The sequence below is a fragment of the Terrapene carolina genome, unplaced genomic scaffold (assembly GCF_002925995.2).
Source record: "Terrapene carolina triunguis isolate 2854851 unplaced genomic scaffold, T_m_triunguis-2.0 Scaffold436, whole genome shotgun sequence".
NCBI classification, from domain to species: Eukaryota; Metazoa; Chordata; order Testudines; family Emydidae; genus Terrapene; species Terrapene triunguis.
In genome coordinates this window covers 336,483-351,782 of record NW_020664787.1, presented here as the reverse complement: position 1 = coordinate 351,782, position 15,300 = coordinate 336,483, and the positions used below count along the sequence as shown (strand labels likewise).

The 15,300-nt window shown below is 41.9% G+C and overlaps 1 protein-coding gene across 3 annotated transcripts in view; it reads right to left on the bottom strand.

Moving 5' to 3' along the window:
• Window positions 1-15,300, bottom strand: part of TSPAN5 (tetraspanin 5) — a 116,597-nt gene that overhangs the window by 70,142 nt on the left and 31,155 nt on the right. Inside the window, exons 2-3 of one of the 3 annotated variants that reach the window (XM_024212831.2) lie at window positions 12,590-12,744; window positions 12,445-12,498 (exon numbers count right to left, since the gene is read on the bottom strand). The exons of 1 other annotated variant lie outside the window; for it this stretch is intronic. In XM_024212831.2, the coding sequence (XP_024068599.1) occupies window positions 12,445-12,468 (24 nt within the window). In that variant the 5' untranslated portion in view covers window positions 12,469-12,498; window positions 12,590-12,744. Of the gene's footprint in view, window positions 1-12,444; window positions 12,499-12,589; window positions 12,745-15,300 lie in introns of those variants that run through there. One more of the 3 variants, XM_024212832.2, reaches the window with a different exon arrangement.

Here is a 15,300-nt window from a genome sequence, read left to right as displayed (position 1 = left end):
GGGGGGAAGAGGCAGTGGGGAAGGAACATTAAATTTTTTGTTTTTTGTTTTTTTTCCTTTGGCGGCGCTACAGCCCCCCCCCCCCCCTTTTTTTTTCTTTTTTGTGCTGTGTGTGTGTGTGGGGGGGGTGGGTTTGTGCCTGAGTCACTGATGCTGGTAGGGGTGTCCTGCATCTCAGCAAGGGCAGCGTGGTTAGATTTGTAGAGCCCTCAGGCGTTACTTGGACAGCGAGGCTAATAGGGGCTGTCAAGCTGGCGATTTAGCCCTGAGCCTCTCAACGTTTGGGGCAACACTTCAGGGCCAGAGGCAGATTAAGGTTTCCTGGGGCCCTGGGACAAAGCAAGTGCCCCCCTCCGCCCCTTCCACCTGCTAGCCCGCCCATTCTGCCCCGCCTGCCTGCGGCCCCCGCCCATGGTTCCACCCCTTTCTGCTCCTTCCCTGGGGTGCCACTCAGGGTCCCCCCATTCCACACACCCCCACTGCAGCTCCTCAACCCGTTTGTCCTCCCCACCCCCCACTGCGGCCCCGAGACCGGAGACGCCCTGTCCCCCCGTCACAGCCTGAGGCCGCAGTGGGGAGTGACTGCCACCCACAACCCCCCAAGCTGTGAGGTTGCCTCCCGGGGCCACAGTGGGGGGGGTCCCAGTGCTCGGGTTTCCCCCGCCTCCCCCTGCGCTTCTGCCGGGGATGGGTTGGAGCGCTGGGGGCTTCCCCTGCCCCCTCCCCACCTTCTGCTGGGGACACTGTCAGGGAGGTGTGGGGGGCCCCCAGTTGACCACTGCCCCTGGGCGCTTGGGCGGCGCTCTGGCTGCTTTTTTCTTTTTTTGGCGCTTCGGCAGTGCTCCGGTCGCTTTTTTTCTTTCCTTTTTTTGCGCTTCGGCGGTGCTCCGCGCCCCCCCCCCCTTTTTTTTTTTTGTTTTTTTGCTTGGGGCAGCCGGAGCCACCTTATGACCGCGTTACATCCGAATTCGCGTTATCACGGAGCGCGTTATACCAGGGTTTCCCTGTATTATCTTATTCTCATTTAAATTTCATCTGTAATTATACTGCCCAATCCTGCTGAGGGATTTAAATCTGAGAGTTTTCATAATTCTTCTTAGTGTTGTTGTTTTTTTTTAAATGGAGACATACCTATCTCATAGAACTGGAAGGGACCTTGAAAGGTCATCGAGTCCAGCCCCCTGCCTTCACTAGCAGGACCAAGTACTGATTTTGCCCCAGATCCCTAAGTGGCCCCCTCAAGGACTGAACTCACAACTCTGGGTTTAGCAGCAAACCACTGAGCTATCCCTAATCAAACCACTGAACTATCCCTAATCAAATCCACCAGCTTGCTATCCCTTCCTCTAAATTAGTAAATATACTAAACACTGAGGTCAAAACAAAGCCATGTGGCACCAAAGTATTCACCTCTCCCTCTTCCCTGGAGGAGCCATTTACCAGGCTTCTGTATCCATTTACAGAATGAGATTTTTAAACAAGCTTTTGTTCCTCACACCATGATTATTTTCTTTAACAAGAATTTTCAGAAGGACTTTGTCAAAAGCTTTCTGAAAATCCAAGTAAACTATGTTCACCAGGTCGCCTTTAGATATTATTTTATTAGCTTCCTCACCCTTGACATATCATAGCAGAAGCTATGGTGGTTTGACCAATTAAATTACGTTTCCCCCCCCCCTTTTTTTAAACCGGGCCTTCATTTTCGCACCCACAATTTTAGTGGCTTGGATTTCTGAGGTATTTGGTTTGTGGGTGCAGCGACACTAATAAAATGCTAACTGTACCTTCTTTACATGGCGGATTGTTGGCACATAAGTGATACCAAAGTTTAAAATACCACCCTTTGACTGGAGCCCAGGGCCAAAGTGAGACTACATTGTGGTGAGCCTCAGCATGTCCCTTGGCTCCTATTTTAAAGAGAGGAACCACAGTGGTGGCTTTCCACTCCTTGAGAGCAGTAGCTGTTCCTAAGGGCCTAATGCATTTCTCATCAGAATTTACACTGTTTCTATATTTTATTTCCTTCAGTTAAGCATCCAGTGTTGGTGATTTACTGAGCTTGAGTTTTTCAATTTGTGCCCCATCTTGATCCTTGAAGACTTCAATCTCTTCCAAAGACAATCTGATTTCCCATTTAAAAATGCTTTTGGAATAAAAATGAGTGGTAAACTCATTTCAAAACTTTTCTTTTCTTACCCTCATCCTCCTTAATTCTCCCATCTCTTTGGTGGCACATGGGGATCAACTGTCACATATGCAGTCTTCTAGTTTTTAACTTTCTAAAAATATTTACCTTTATTTGTTCTTCAGGTCATCTTTTGACTTCAAGTTTGCACTTTACCTAGCATAGTTTAGATTTCAATCTATATTCTTCAGGTGCGGGATTTCCATTCACTTAGCCTGCCATTCTACCCTTCCCTTCTGCAGGCATTAATCCAACTCTCTCAGAAATTTCAAAGTTCATCCTCCCTGTGCTGCCCTAGAAGAGTCACCCTTTATTAAGATAATAGGCTTAGCACATGCTCATGTAATGAGGTGATGGGGCCATATAAGTACAGTACCTAAAGAGAAAGTTAGGTTTGTAGCGCTCACTGTTTACCCACTAGTGTGCCTAAACCCACTTTATATTGATCCTGCATATTACTTAAGAGTAAATTGATAGATGCCTTCTCCATTTTTAAGACTCCAAAACAAGCTGACCTATAAACAATTTGTTTATGACATCAAACAGTTTCATCACATCCTGCCCTAATGAGTCATTCAACCAAGTAATGCTGCAGGTAATTAAAATAATTACTACTGTACCAAACATATGTGTAACTTACTTAACCTCATTCACCTTAGAAAAGGTTCCTATATGCATATTAAAAAAAAAAAATCAGACATTCTAGGATGGGATTTTCAAAAGCACCTAAGAGATTCAGAAGCACAAATCACATTGAAAGTCAATGCTAAATTAGGTTCTTTTGAAACCGCCTGCCCTAAATGCTGGTATAAACAATGCAATTTGTTCAACAAACAGAAGGCTAGAAGTGGGGTATCCTTAAAGCAATCATGGCAAAGTAGTAATGAGATTAAGCAATGCACTGTTCAAAAGGATTGTTTTCATTCCACTAGGTGTGTCCAAATAGGGTAAAGTTAGCTTATGTATCCAACAGCATTGTCAAAATAACAAGTCTGACAAGAGTGAATAGTATCAAAGAAAGATGGGCGAGCTTTAACCTAAATTCTGAATTTCTTTCTTAACGCTTGACATTATTTTGTTGTCTATTTTAATAGTGTGCAAGTTATACCAGCATCTGTTTGTTGAACTCCCAATTGCTTTGTCTCTCTAAGGTGGTGTAATTGAGGGTGGAGTGTATTTCTCCTTGAAATGGAACATCCCAAGCCAAAAAATGACTACTTTGGCTCTCAGCCCTCCCAATAGGTTTTAAAAAGCACTCATACCCAGATTTACTGATAGATTTCATTTAAAAATGTGAAGCTTTTAATATTACATAAGAACGGCCATACTGGGTCAGACCAAGGATTCACCTTAACTCACTCAGTGGCCTGACTTCTGTCAGTTGTGTGAGAGGGAATGAACAGAACAGGGCAATTATCAAGTGATCCACCCCGTCACGCAGTCCCAGCTTCTGACAGTGAGAAGAACATGTAGAGAATGGGGCTGTGTCCCTGATGGTGTTGGCTAATAGCCATTGATGGTCCTATCCTCCATGAACTTATCTAAATACTTTTTTAGCCTGATTATACTTTTGGCCTTCACAACCTCCTCTGGCAATGAGTTCCACAATGCAATAGACCAGGGATCGGCAACCTTTGGCACACAGCCCATCAGGGAAATCTGCTGGCGGACCAGGACGGTTTGTTTACCTGCAGCATCCGCAGGTTCGGCCAATCGCAGCTCCCACTGGCCTCTGCGGGAAGCGGCGTGGGCCGAGGGATGTGCTGGCCACCACTTCCTGCAGCCCCCATTGGCCTGGAATGGTGAACCGTGGCCAGTGGGAGCTGTGATCGGCCGAACCCGCGGAAGCTGCAGGTAAACAAACCATCCTGGCCCGCCAGCGGATTTCCGATGGGCCGCATGCCAAAGGTTGCCAATCCCCGCAATAGACTGTGCATTGTGTGAAGTAGTAATTCCTTTTGTTTTAAACCTGCTGCCTATACATTTAATCAGGTGACCCCTAGTTCCTGTGTTATGCGTAGTGGTAAATATCACTTCCCTATTCACTTTCTCCACACCATTCATGATTTTATAGACTTCTATCACATCACTTTTCTAAGATGAACAGTCCCAGTCTTTTTAATCTCACCTCATATGGAAGCTGTTCCATACCCTTTATCACTTTTGTTGCCCTTCTCTGTACTTTTTTCCAATTCTTTCTAATATATCTTGTTTGAGATGGGGTGACCAGAACTGCACGCAGTATTCAAGGTGTGAATGTACCATGGATTTATATAGCAGCAGTATGATATTTTCTCTTATTATCTATCCCTTTCCTAATGCATAGTTGAAAAAAACTTTAGGAGACATGCTAGCACTGAAATATGGTATTAACTGGCAACATCAAACATACCAGAAATCGTGCTTTTGTGAGCATACATAAACCCACAAAGACACCACACCTCAAATGAACATCAGACCAACTAACTCACTGGGAATGAAAATAAAATGATACCCTCCCCACAACCCTCCCAAGTAGTGCTCTTTGCTCTAGTTTTGGCCTGCTAAGGCATACATGGCTTTGGAAAAGATTACAGAGGACAGCAGGAGGGCTAGAGAGTGGGAGATGAGCAATCATACTGCAGGTGGGGCATTTAGTACTAGCCACCTGCCCCATACCCAGAGAGGCAACCAGGTCACAGATGAATTAGCATTGGAAGAATCTTTACAACACCCCTTCCGTCTCCCACTTCTTGAACATGCCAAAATCACTCAGGTGGAGACAAGCCATTAAAAAGGGGACAGGAGACATGGATTAGAGTTGATCAAGCAAGTGCTGAAACGGATAAACCCAGAAAGAATACTCACAAAACAAAATCCACTATGTACCAATTTATTCTTGTAGCACTGTTAGAACAAAGCCTTTTAGATGAATAGGATCAGATGTGGTATTCTCCTAAGCGTTAGCAAGTTTTCTATGCACCAGGTCATAGAGATACTCTGTAGCTCTAAGCTACCTTCCTCTCAGCTTTCCCACATAAAGGATATATGTTACATGCATCATGCATGTTTATACAACAGGAGATGGTTTGAGAATAGTGCTGCTGCTCAGAAACCCACCTAAGACCTTCAAGTGACAGAGTCAAAATATTAAATTACTGGAAACCTACTATGCTCTAATACAGTATCAGTTTGATATTGGCTGTGTGTGTCTGGGGACTATATTTTACTTTTAGGCAGAGGGGGTGGACTCAAATTATCTCACCTTTTTGTGTGTACATGCAGGGCAAATTACTCTCAACAACTGTAATCAAGATTTAAAAAAAAAAAAACACTAAATTTTAGAAACCCATGCTTTTTCAAACACCGGTTCACCTAGTCATTTATCTCTATGCTTCCGAGGAGGAAAAACACAGTATTCTGCTCCCCATTAACACAGCTGGCAAAGCACAATGCTCTATGGAGACTTTTTCTTCCTGACCATCTTTCAGTTCATCCCCTTAAGCATGAAGTTCAACTGCCCTTATTTTACGTTGCACAGCTACCGGTGTTATTAATGATCAGAAATGACGTGGCCCTTTAAAAAAAAAAAAAAAAAGTTTCCTAGGGAATTTCAGAAAAGCAAAAGCACATGCTGCTCTGAAGGTTAGCCATTCAACTTCCCTAGTTATTTTTAGTGTACAACAATAAAAAAGTGCAAGTCCTAAAGCAATTGTGTGCGAGAAGCTCAAAAACAGGTTGTAGAACGATGCTGAACTACAGAGGTTTACATGGTGCGTAGAACTGCTGAGCTACAGAAACAAAACATGCAACAACAAAAGGAAGCCCATGGTATAATTACAGTGACTGTAAAAGCAACTTACTAAAAGGGGGGGGGGGGGAATTATACAATCCTGCAGCAAGTAACCTAGCATTTAAATGGGGGGAAGGAGTGAGGACAAGTTAACACTAAGCCGCTAAGACACAAATACACATAAAGGGAAATAGATGTAATGCTTTCATTCAAATAGTGTCAACCAGGTAAGTCTGCCAAACATTCACCAAATTATCACCTTGTCTAAGAAGAGAACCCCTTTTTAATTTAAAAATTTAGCCATTTTGAATTAGCATTATTATTAGCTTAGCCAGCAAGAAGTAAAAGTTTACAATGGCTAGCCAGCTGCTTTATAACAATGGCAGGCTTTCACCATTACAGTCATTACAGCTGATCATGATTTTCCATTAAAAAAGCTTTCTACACCCACCACGCCCCCTAAAACGTTTAGTCACTCAGCCATTCCACATCAGGCTGAAGTTTGCCATAAGCCCTGTGAATGTATGGATGTTCCTATAAATTGATCTAAGTTGATTAAAGGGAAGATTCTCTCACCTTAGTCCCATACATTTCAGCACTGAGCACTTCTGAAAATCCCACCCATGTGTTATTCCTACATGAAGAATTCAGTTAAGGTTGTGCACTTCAGTGCAATGTACTGTTCATTGTGCTAAATACTGTGCAGAGACACTCCAGTCCCCACCACAAAGACAACCCCATACTACAAATCACTCAGGAATTTAAGGATATCATCAAATCCTTCCCCAAACTCCTCCAACAGGAATTCTACAACCACATCCCCCACAAACCTACCCCCAGGACCTTTTACATGCTTTGCAAGAGACACAAACAAGGGAACCCAGGAACACCCATCATATCTGGCTACGGCACTCTTACTAAAGAAATATTGGGAATCACGGAAAGTATCCTCAAACCCCTCACCAGACAAAGGACCAGTCTCCTCCAGGACATAATCAACTGCCTTCAGAAACTCCACAACATTAACAGCCTCCCGAAGAACACCATCCTTGCCACCATGGACGTCACCTCCTTATACACAGACAACCCTCACCATGATGATATCGCTGCCTGCTCAAATATCCACCCCAAACTCATCCATTTCATCCTCACTCATAACTTTACATTCAGTCCAAAAAAATAGGAACAGCCATAAGTATTAGGATGACTCCCCAATATGACAACTTTCTCATGAGCCACCTTAAGAAAGAAGTTCTGGGCAAATGCAGCACAAAACCAACAATATAGCTGAGATACATCAACGATATTTTCATCCTCTGGACAGACAACCTAAACTCCCTCAGATTTCCACCACATCTTCAATCACCACTGTAAAAGCAAAAAAAAACTAACAAAAAGAAAATTACAATGCATAACAGTTTGTTAGCAAAAGTTAGGCTAACTGTAACCCTAACAACGCAAGATTTATAAAAGCAAAAAATGTGTAAAGCAAGTGAAAAAAAACTGTAAAAAGTTGTTGCAATCTTGTGTAAATAATGTGTAAATAATATGGAATGTAGACTAAAAGTCTACATTAGTAAGCAAAACAAAATATCAAAATAACCTATGTATAAACAAAATGCAGGTGTTGCTCATTATTGTCTGTAACAAAAAGTATAAATGCTAGCTGTAATTGTTTACCTGTTAAAAAACCTGTTTAGCTCTCTCCCTCTATGCAATTAATAAAAAAATAAATAAAGTATCTAACTTGCTGTACCCAAACAAAAAGTAAAAACTCTGTTATTCTCCAACACCACCCATCCAGCAAACTCTCTCTAGAACATCCCATACTGGCATCAGCTTCCTGGACACCATGGTCAGCTTCAACAATGGAACCCTACAAGAAGACAATGGATCACCACACTTACCTTCACAGAACCAGTAACCACTCAGATACACCAATAAATCTGTTATCTACGCTACAGCCAGCCACTCACATACCATAGATCATGCTCTGAGGAGAAAGTCCAGGATACACAGCTTAACATACTTAAAACTGCCTCCACCAAACAAGGGCACTCCTCCAGTGAAGTAGATTGCATCATAGAACGGGACACCCAAATACCACAAGAGAACCTGATTAAATACAGAGAAAAACAAAAACAAAAAAACCCTCCTATCACATACCTTTAGTTGTCACCTACCATCTCATATTGAAACCTATATGGGGTATCATTAAGCAATCAAAATCCATACTCAATTGGGACATCCTGAAAGAAATCTTTCCTTGAACCCCCTTTTCTGGCCTTCAAACAACACCCCCCCCCCCAACCTCATCATCAGAAGCAAGCTCCCCCACAGACAAGGACCCACCTACTCAAAAAGATAACACATCCTGCCAGAACAACAGACAATGCAGAGTAGCAACATGAGCACATGGAAGTATCCAGCAGAACTTGACAGTTCTGTTGGCTTTTCCTTGCTGAGATAAAACAGTTTAGAAGAAAACAAGGAAAAAACTGTGTTTAGATTATAACTTTAAGATGTGGCCTTTATCTAGAAGAAGTTGTGGGAATTAATGTGTGGAAGAAGTCTAAAGTGACTAGTTCTTTAGCTAGAAGTGCCAAAAAAAACAAACAAACAAAAAATAAACCCATAACCACCTCCAGAGAAATTTCAAAGGGGGCTCATTTTGATATGGTTTCCTATGCCAAAGTCACTAAATATGTGACCAAACATATGTTGGGCCATTAAATGTGTTAAGTTTGGAAACTAGTTTCAAATCATTAATGAGTAAAATGTGGGGAATTTTAATATTGCCTTAGTACAAATCTCAATACAACCTTAAGTATGGAGCTCCTAGGGTACCTCCTTAACAAAGGGAGCGTCTAGATTTTGGCAGCAGCTCCTCTGCAGGTTTTTGGCCTTTACTAGAAAAACTGGTTCACATGAAAATAACCAGATGTTCTATTTATGTAATAATCTGTTTAAACAAAACACCAATACATTTCAATGGATGTTTCCATAGTGATACAAATTTTGCCCCAGTGATTAATTCAGCGTTCCATAACATGTACGGTGAGCCTAGAGTCTGTGTATTATCGTATGTGCAATCAAATGCTCCTTTACACAAGTAATGTAAATATACTATAAATTACTGAGATTCTACAGTGGCTACTGTCTGTTAATAACTGGATGTTGTACATGGCATGTACCATAAAAAAAAAAAAAATAGCTCATGGGTAGAAACTGGATGCACCCTATCCTCTCATTCACTCAGGCTGGATCAATTGTAAAACGAAGGCAGTAAGCCAGAGGATAGGGCACCTCACTTGGAGTCAGGAGACGGGTTTAGTAGCAAGACAGGGGTAGAATTGTGATGTGAACTTGGGTAAATTAAAACCTCCTTGTAGATTTGTTTGGGGGTGGAGGGGCAGAAACTATGTTTCAAACTCTTTTTTATTTTTTTTATTTTTTTAAATAAAGTTGTTTGTAACAATGTAAGTTACTGCTGGTTAAAATTAATCTAGGTTGGAAGAGCAACCTAGATCTTCCCTGCCAGATGCTCAGCTACCCTTTTTCTACGGTTTCAGTGTGAAGATGTCCATGGCTGTTAATAACCGAATACAATATTCTCATTTCAAAGAAGAAAATTCTCTCTCCCACCACCACCCTTTCTGGGAGGGGGGAGAGAAGCATTAGAGGGGGGCGGATACACACTGACTTAATCTCCAGCTTTTCATGAATGGCTCATTCATTCACAAGCAGAATATCTATTACACCACTAGACAGCCCAGCACCATCCAACTGGCTGAGGCGATGTAACGGACATTTTATACTATTTTACCTACCTAGGTTTTCATGCTGGTAATCGAGCACTGACACGTGCAGTAACATGAACATGCACAGATCTATTGGTTTCCCTCTCTCTAACCCCAGACAGTGGGATTTTGGGGAGTGGTACTGTACGAAAGCGGGGCCAAAGGCACTGAAGTTTGTGGTTATTCTGGTCTCTTCTGGAAGCACGTTGTACGGTGTGAGCTAGCTGCTGAGAGGGCTTTGTCCCCTGCTCTCAAGAGTCTTGCCCTTGAGCTTGACAGTTCCATTGTTCCAATGGAATGCAGCTGTCATGGGAGGTTGTGATTGTATGGAGGGAGGCTGCCCCTTTCACAACTTGAACCAGTCCCTTGCAGGGCTTTTCAAAGGAGGCCAGACTCCTTAAATTTGATTTCTGCATTCTATGGAAGCCAGTGAAGGGAGGCACTGGGGTGATGTGCTCTAAGCACAGAAAGGTTGCTGCATAAACAATCAGAAACGTGTAGTGTTTCATTTCAATACACAGTATTGACTGGACATGGGATAGTCTGTGAGGCAAACATAAGTGGAAATGGAAGCTTTTTTTCTTTTTTTTGGCACATCCATGGCTACTTGAGTATCCAGAAGCAATGGAAGAGTCCAGTCTATTGCTTCTCTCTCTCTGGCAAAAACTACTGGCCAATTAGCAAATGTTTGAGAAGATCACATGACCATGTGGCTGAGAAATAAAGCCACCTCAGCACAGGCTAACTACAAAATTCACACTGCATCTACCAGGTCATTTATTTCCACACCTATTTTATGGGATCTGACATCACTTGGAATTTATAATTTGGGTTAAATGATTTCAAAATCCACTTTCCCTCATAAGACACACACTGCTATAGGAAAAATAAAAGAGTGGGCAATATCTAATATATTGACTTGGCAAAGCAGCATAGAGAAGTTTGCATTGTAACTACCCACACTATTTGTTCTGTGGATTAATAAAGGAATTCAGCATCCTAGGCCATCAATCCATGGCCTTTGACAAGTGTTAGATAAAATGAAAGATTAAGTAGAGAGGATTACTAATCACTTTAGACTCACTTAATAACCTTTACTTTAAAACTAAAAATATACACACACACCCCAAAATACGCAAGTGATTTAGGGAAATGTATCGCAAGACCTTATATTATGGCATTTTTCCACAAGAAACATGTAAAATAATAATAGCATACATACCCAAGCACTCATGAGGAGAAAGCAGCGCAGTAAATTGATAATGTCTCTTTAACGGAGAGGCTGTGTGGTCAAGCAACAAAGTACACTGAACTAGAATTCAAGAGATAGGGGCTTTATTCCTGGCTTTGCCACTGACACTCTGTGTGTGTGATCTCAGATAAGTCACTTCAGTTCTCTGTGAGTCTGTTCCCTCTCCTTCCATCCTTTGTCTATTTAGGCTATTTCTCACTATGAATTTGTACAGTAGCAAGCTCAATGCACACCCACTCCATCTCCTTTGGGACCTCTGGACAATACCGTAATATAAATTATTAATAAACATGGGTTCAAAGCCTGGATAAGGGAACAGACATTGGTCCATGCTCTAACGAAAAGAACAGGGGGGAAAAAAATCACAACACAGTTTCAGCTGGTCTTTATTCAGAAGTCAAACAGGATAGGAACAGCATGGGCAATGATACATTGGGATGGAAGCAGAGCTAGGATGATGACACTTGAATGGCAGCTGCTCAGGCTTTTGCATTCTTGAGAACTAAACCAAATACAAAGAAAAAATTCACTTCTAACATTTTATAGAGTACAAAGCCCTGGAGAGTGAAAAATTAAAATTAATTAATTACCTTTAACTCTGGAGAAAAGTGAGCCTCATATTTGCTTAAGGGGCTTTGCTGTGTAGCTAACGGCAAAAAAATTAAAGCTTTGTATCCTGTTAATTTTCCCCACCATGTTTTCCATCAATTATACTCACAGAACTGTAGCGCAAAAATCCCTCTAGCATAACAGGCTCTCAAGCCTTGTCTGCTGTACAGCAGTAAGGCATTTTAAGCACCACTGCAAGCTCTTGGCATGTCTGTAACTCAACACACGTCCAAGCACATGCACTACACTCACATGCTTGCATTAGCACACAGGCATTCACACGATGGTTGTTACTGCACTTGCTCTGAGCAAAGCTAAACACCACGCTGTTCACCACCTTTTCACCTTGCACCACACTGTGCTAGTCAGCCAGTGCTGGTGCAGCTGCTCCAACAGAGCATATGGCCCTCTTAGCATAGTCCTACAATGCTCCTGCTCAGCCTTCAGTGACACTACAGGCTAATGGCTGTGTCATCTGTAAAACCATGCAGCTGTTAGGTCAACACAGGCACAAGAGCATACAAGGTGGTTCTTGGCTGACCTCTGCTCTGCCCTGCGCTTCCCTCCACCCCAACCCCAATATTCAAGACATGGAGTCATGTTACATAAAGATTAAAATTTATTTCAAAGCATTAGAATTGTTATTGTATATTGAAAATAAAACTTTCAGAAATTTTGCTTCATAATAAAAATATATGTTTTTAAATATACATATGTTTCTCATAGACCCATTTTAGCACCAATAGGTCTTCAGCTCCTGAGAAATACAAGCCTTAGAGAAAAGACAGTACAGGCGTTATAATGCACAGGCGTTATATACAAATACCTTATGGTGACCTGAAGTCTGCATCAGAGTGAGACAATTGCCTCTCCCAGATTCCTGAGAACACAAAAAGTAATATCATTAACAACCAACATTGAAACTTAATGGGATTAACCCATTCCCAGGTATAACCTCTGGTTCTACTTACCTGCTCATAACCCACTGAGGCTCTTGACTGTCTGTAATTCCCACAGGGCTATCAGTGCAGGAGGTGGGGAAAGGAACTGGCACGATTTTGTGGAGCTACATGGCTTGGATCTTATCCCTCCAAACTTGGGCCCACACCATTCTGTTCTCAGTACTCTGCATGGGATGAGAAGAAGGAAGAAAAAGAAAAAAAGTTAGGCCAGCAAAACAGCCAAGAACAACAACATATCAAGTAAAAGACATATCAATAAAGCTCCTTACCTCCTCGAGCACCACTTCCCCCCAGGAGCAGTGCTCTTCACAATAACCTCCAGCCCCAGAATCATTCAGGCAGTGGCTTGTAACTCTTCACCATGGCATCTTCAGTGCGAGCAAGAGGGCTGAGCAGAAGCTCCTGAATCTCACAATGTATGCCTGGTTCTTCACGCAGGTCAAAGCATCCATTGGAACAAACCAAGAACAAGAACAGGTGCAGTCATATGTTCTCTGTACCATAGGTATTAAACACTTGCTCCAGGAAACTGCACCAAGACTTGTGGAACAGGCTCTGCAGCACTTGTATCATGTCCTCACACATTACTACACGCAAGCCCCAATGGTAAAATTTTGTAGTACAGGCAAAGCTAAGTGGTTGTTTTTAAATGAGTTGCACAGCACAATTACAAATCAGGCTTCTACCCTGCTCTTCTCCTCTCCCTCCTCCCCCCACCACCACTATATGAAGGGTCACAACTGTCTTATCCTCTCTCTAGATTTACTTAATTCTCTTGAAATCTCCACTTCTCTCTCCCGAGATTTACCACGAATTTAATTTCTGTTTCCATCTAGTTTCCCTCTCCTACTTACATGCTCAGTCTTCTCACAACATTCTCCATTTCACTATGTCTAATTCACCCACTAACAAATACCACTGTTGTTGCATGCATTCAGCAAGGACAATGAAAACAGACTAGTCAGCTTCATGTTCATTTGCATTCAGTTTCTTTTAGTAGTGCCTCGAAATGATCCTTTGTACAAGTCATACCTCAATGACTTACTACATTATAAATATGCCTGTTTGTAATTTGGAGCATTTTTGTACAAATATGTTGGGAACTTATAGTTCATTAGCACAAAATATGTACACCCTTGTCCTATTTTTCGTTAAAGATATTTTTTAAATTCCAGCCCTTTCCCCTTTTATAGCCTCCTGTCTACAAAAGAACAAAGCTTCAGACATGCAGCACCCTCCATGCAATTACGGTTCTCTACTATACCCCAGCATTGGTTTCCTAGGAAACAAGAAAAAAAAGCATAAAAATGTCTAGCACATTTAATATGCAAATGAAGTAGGTCACACCAGTCATATTTCACTCATTGGTGTGCAGGATCATTCATTATGATTTGTGGCTTGCATTTGCTGCATGCAATTGGTTTTGGGGGCAGTTATGGCAGAAATAATGATCTTCCTCAACAGTGCTGTTGCACAGCTTACTGCTGTCTTAGAATAGGTTAAAAGATCTGGTTACAAGTGTGGAAATGGAAGGTTGTTTTAATGCTAAAATGACACACTAATAACTAATGTTTCTTCTCTCTAGCTAGATATTTATATAACCCTTCATCTCTGTAGTGTTTGAGAAAAGGGTTACAACACACACGGTAATGTACAGCAAATAATAAAAGCCCTGATTCTTTTTATCAAATACCCCACCAAATATTCAGCTCCAGTTCCCACTGTGCTCATCTACTCAGTCTGTAGAATCCAGAGTCATAGGAGCAACTAACTTCTAAAAGCACCGAAGAGGCCAAGTAGTTAGCCCTACTGCAGTAGAAATGGAAGAGACCAGACTACTCCTCTGAGCAATACCCTCCGATGACCGGGATGTAATATTGCCATCAAATACACAAGCAGTTGCTTACCAGCCTGCATGAAAAATGCAAAGGGGCCAAGTAAGGGTGAGCGGGTCAGCCTACAACGAAAAACAAATGTGTGTCCAAATTCTCACAGACTGGTATAAAAGAGGAGTAATTTCACTGACTTCAGTGGAGTTACATAGGTATAAGGGAGAAGAATCGGGCTGTGTCAACGCAAGAGAATATTGTTAACTCCTCGTTCTTCATGTTTATACTTGGTCTGAAGTTAGAACAATAGGCTAGGAAGAGAAGCATAAGTACTTATGCCACAGAATGCTAATTTAATGCAATACCTGCATCACTGATGTAAGATGCATACAACATCAGCTACCAAATCAAGGCACCCTGAGTTCTAAATTCAGTCTCACTGCTGTCAGGAATGCAAAGAAAAAATCCCACAATTAGTCTGTTTTGAAGTCATAGGAGAGTATTTAACACTACAGAGAAGGAGGAGGGAAACCCAAGGTTTTAAAAAGGATACACTCAAATCAGGCTGACAATGTTAACAGTCAATCTAAATATACTAGTATAATTTTACAGATTAGTTATGCGATGTAGTGATGCTCTCTCTCTCTCTGGCACTGAACTGCTATATAAGTACTGCGTTCACTTTGGTATACACGAATTAGAGAGAGAGTAATGACAAAACACTGAAACCGTGCTTGGGAGTAGGAATGCAGATTCCCTGAAGCTCAGACTACTTATTGCGCTGTTTTTACACCAGACAGAGGAACAATCTTTGCCCACTGCCACACTGATGTTTACAACTACAGCTCACCAAGCATTTCTTGTGTTTGAATGTTTTCGCTTGCTGATTCT